Source organism: Condylura cristata, unplaced genomic scaffold (assembly GCF_000260355.1).
Source record: "Condylura cristata isolate star-nosed mole 26May11 unplaced genomic scaffold, ConCri1.0 scaffold00022, whole genome shotgun sequence".
NCBI lineage: Eukaryota > Metazoa > Chordata > Mammalia > Eulipotyphla > Talpidae > Condylura > Condylura cristata.
The window spans coordinates 37,407,559-37,411,789 of record NW_004567123.1 but is presented as its reverse complement, the minus strand read 5'-3'; the positions used below and the strand labels follow the sequence as shown (position 1 = coordinate 37,411,789).

Below are 4,231 nucleotides of genomic sequence, written 5' to 3'. Positions count from 1 at the left end.
CTCCGCCTGCCCACAGTCCGCGGGGCCCGGTCCACGCAGCCCAGGGCCGACTCAGCGCCAGTGGAGCACCTCTGCCGCCTTTGGGGGTCCTGGGGGGGGGGCTGCGGCAGGGGCAGGCTGTTGGGATGTCTTCGGTCGCTAGCAGGCAGAGAGGGGGTCGTGAATCAGTGAGAATATGGACAGGAGCAACAGGGGACAGGAGCCCGAGACCGGGCAGGGCCCCCCGCCGCCAGGCGGGTGCTGGGCGAGTCCAGGGGACAGGCCTGGCCAGCCGGGGTCAGCGCACAGGGCGGCCCACACAGGAAGGGCCAGGGGACGTATCCCCTCTGTCCTCGGGTTCGGGCTGCTTTCCACCGACACAGCGTCTGGGGTCTTCGGGCGCCGCCCTGAGCGGGCTCCCAGGGGCGCTGCGGTTAACGCCCCAGCTTCCCGCGGAGGCCGCGGCCCCCACGGCTTCCTGCGCCTTCTGCGCCTCTGTCCTCACCAGCCCCACTGGCCGCTACCCTCACTGGCCCCCTGGCCCGGCCGCACTGCAGTTTTCCCCGGGAGGCCCTTGGGCTCCGCCGCACCCCTGCGGAAGGCCTGCTGGCTGCGCCGGCCGCTACCCACAGCCAGCCCGCGACCACGTGCCCCGCACCCCGGCTGACGGGGCAGGGCTTGGGAATGCAGCCCAGAATTCTAAGAGTCTTCTAGAAATTCCAGTTCCCTTTGTTCACCTGCCGCACTGGGGCCCCGGGATCAACCTGTGTGGGTTGGGCGTGGTCAGAGGCCTGCGGCCGCCCGGTCTGAAGTCAGCGCAGCCCACTGCGAGCCAGCGCCTGAGAGGAGGGCCCCTTGCTTAACCGGGGAGCACGGGACGCCACGCCAGGGCAGCCTGTAGGCCCGGCTGGACCCAGGGGCTGCCGAGTTCGTGGCGAGCTCAGGCTTTCTGCCCTGTCAGGTCTGACTGTCGCTCTCCGTGCCTGCGCCGCCTTCTCCAGCTGACCCCCCGCGTGCCCTAGACGGCGCCGGGCAGGCGCCACCGGCCCTCGTCGCGCACAGCAGCCCCATCCCTAGGAGAAGCCCTAGGAGAAGCCGGGGTGCGCAGGCCTGGCTGTGTGGGAGGAGGGCGGGGCCGGCCCTCCGAACCTCCGCTCACGGCGGCGGCTGCGCACAGGACGCGTGGGTGTGAGCCCCCGGCCCAGCCAGCACGGGGGTGGCCGCGGGCTGGCCAGCGGAGGCCTCACCGGCTTGGGGAAGGCGGAGACACGGCTCCCACTCACAGTCATAGTGGACTTTTATTAGGAAATCACCCTGCAGACACACGGGAAGTGCTGTGCTGTGGGGCAACGCGTTTCCTGAGGAAGGAGGGTCACAGTATCAGAGCTGTCGAGGGCCGGCCGGCGGCTGCCCGTGCTGCCCGTGCCAGCCAGCACGCCCTCACAGCAGCCAGCACGCCCTCGCGGCGCCCGACGCGGCATCAGGACCGGCACACAGACGCGACACGAGAAACACGCCAGAGCACACACATCTGCCTACACGCGACAAACACGAACTCCACCTGCTGTCTGGGCCTAGCGCGGGCCCGGCGGAGGGGCTGGAGTGTCCTCCTCCCCGCTGGCCCCGGGAAAATCTCCCAAATTATCAAAATTCTTCAGTTACAAAATACTTTTTTAAAAACTCCATTATTAAAAGAATAAATAACAAAATATATTAAACCAAGTTGGCTGCGTGGGAATCACGGCCGCGTCCCAGCGACACGGCGGCCGCTCGCGAGGGGCGGCCACTCGCTAGGGCGGCCGCTGTCCCCTCCCTGCCGCTCTGGGCCCGGGGAGGGTCTGCTGACGTGTACGAACTCAATAAATAAAAATGTGAAATAAATAGCGAACGTTAACGTAAGTGGCTGTGAATATAAATACTTACATCTTGACGAAATTAAATAATTTACAGAATAATTAAACTAACTACCTTTTAAATTTCTGCCAGGAAGTGCAATTTCTCTACTTTTAAATACTAACTTGGAATTGCCGGCACGATTGATTTGGACTCTATTTACATGGTAGGAATGTCGTGTTTTTAACACACTGAATTAAAATTAGCCTTTTCCACATCCTGAATGGACTAAAAGAAGGGAAATCTTCTCACAGCTGGGCTGTGACTGGGGAAAACGGAGTGGCAGGCCCCGGGCCCGGGTGGGCGTGAGGGCAGCAGCGGCCCCGGCCGCTGGGTCTGTGCCGAGGCCCCCGGCCCCGGCTGTTTGTGTGGGCAGCCCGGGCACTGGCCGGCCGCCTCCCAGGGCGCTCGGGCCTCCTCCTCCCCACCCGGAGGGGGCCGTTCCCTCCTGAACACAAACCTGAACTAAATGAAAACAGGAGACACACCCGTGCGGGCCTGCGGCCCGCAGCAGGAACACTGTCGCGAACGCCGAAGCTTCCCTGAGAACCTTGTCCGTGCGTGAGCTGCCACTGGGGTCGCTGAGCCGCTCTTGAGATTTCTTTCAGAAAACAAAAATAGATCACTTTGTGACACCTCACGCCTCCCGGCTGCATGGGCGAGGCCGGCCTGGCCCTGCAGGAGGCTGCGGGGACACCCCCTGGCCAGGCCGGCCTGAGGGGCGTCTCCACCAGGAGGGCGGGCAGGGAGGTAAACAGTGGAGCCGGCCGGGCCGGGGCCGGCACAGGGCCGCGAGCGCGGGGCCTAGGCCTGGATGCCCCTCACGGCCTGCTGGATGCTCTCCAGGAGGGCCTTGTTCTCGGGGTTCTCGTAGCACTCCTGGTTGGAGTACATGTCGGTGAGGGCGCTCACGTAGGCATCGAAGTTCCGCTCGCAGATGGGCTCCTGCGGGGGGGGGCGGCTCTACCAGGGGCACCGGCGTCACCCGCCCGCCCGCCCGCCATGGGGCGGCCACTGTGGCCACCGCCCACCCAGCGGGCGCCCGGGAAGCCGGGGCCCGGCAAGAGGGGCCAGAGCAGAGCGCCCCCACGCCCTCCCCACCCGGGGCGCCGGCGCGTGCTGCCCACCAGGTGCGGAAGGCGGATGCTGGCGAGGCTCTGGATGAGGGCCTGGCTCAGGCCCGACAGCTCCAGGAACAGGGCCTCGTTCTGCTCCTCGATGAGCCTGTTCTCCTCCTCGATGGTCTTCAGGCTCTTCTCCATGGACGAGATCTGCGCCACACAGGGGTGATGGGGCCCGCGACCGCCACCCTGGTGCCCACCGAGCGCACAAGGGGGCCGGCAGACGCCCGGCTGCGGGGGTGGGGGGCCTCGGCACTCCCGCGGGAGCCTGGCTGCCTTTGGGTCACCCAGCGCGGCTCTAATAAGGCCGCAGAGGCAGACGGCAGCCGCGCCCCTGTCTGCAGGCCCAGCCCTGGCTCCCCGGCCCCAGCCCCCCAGCACACTGTTCCTAAACCCCAACCCGCAGGGGATGTGGGCAGGAGCCTCTCCCAGAATCAGGGACGCAGGCAAGGCGGGTTCCCGGTGCCAGCCACAGCCAGGGGAGATGCCGGTGCGGTATCTGCCCAGCCCGGCGCTGCGTGTCCCTCCGGGGCTCCTTCCCCAGCAGACCTCTGCAGAGGGCTGGGGGAGGACGGAAGGGCCCGCAGGCGTGTCCCACCCAAATGGGTCACAGAAAAGGGCCGCAAGGGAAGAGGCCCCAAGTCCGCAGAGGGGACTGGCCAGCACCTGGCGGCCGACGTGGGTGTGGGCGAGCGAAGAGCTGGCACCACAGGGTGGGCAGGGGCGGGGTCAGGGGCCAGGGCGGCCAGGGGGGTACCTGGGCCACTGCTCTGGGGCGGAGCAGGGGTGGGGCAGCGCCGCCAGGGGAGCCTGCCCCTCTCCCTGGAATCTGCCCCCTCCACCCCACCCGTGTCCCGCTGCCGCCCGCCCACCCCTGCGCCCCAGCCTGCTCTGGTCACCACCATCAGCGGAGGGGCGGCCAGAATGAGCTTCTTTTTCCAAACCAGCCCTTTGCTGCTGTTCCTGATGACAGCGCTGGGTTCAGGCCGCAGGAGGGCGGCAGTTCTCACCCCCCTCCACCCCAGCAGCTCAGCCCCTGGAGGCCTCCACAGCTCTCCAGGCGCTTAGAGCCCCACGGGGTCCTGCTGCTGCCCACACCCCTGCAGGATCAGGACCCCAGGCCTGGCCACAGGACCCGCGGCTGGGGGGTGCTAACGCCCTGATGGGTGCCCCTCCTCGGGGCAGGTCCGCACAGCGACTCCATCCCCTCCCACCCGGGCTGAGGGGTCCTGGGACCG

At 67.2% G+C, this 4,231-nt stretch overlaps 1 protein-coding gene across 1 annotated transcript in view; it reads right to left on the bottom strand.

The window, feature by feature from the left end:
* Positions 1-1,264: 1,264 nt before the first annotated feature.
* MYT1 (myelin transcription factor 1) overlaps positions 1,265-4,231 on the bottom strand; it is a 10,962-nt gene continuing 7,995 nt past the window's right edge. The window contains exons 8-9 of the mRNA XM_012728414.1: positions 3,000-3,143; positions 1,265-2,817 (exon numbers count right to left, since the gene is read on the bottom strand). Coding sequence (XP_012583868.1) covers positions 2,677-2,817; positions 3,000-3,143 — 285 coding nt within the window. The 3' untranslated portion in view covers positions 1,265-2,676. The remainder of the gene's footprint in view (positions 2,818-2,999; positions 3,144-4,231) is intronic.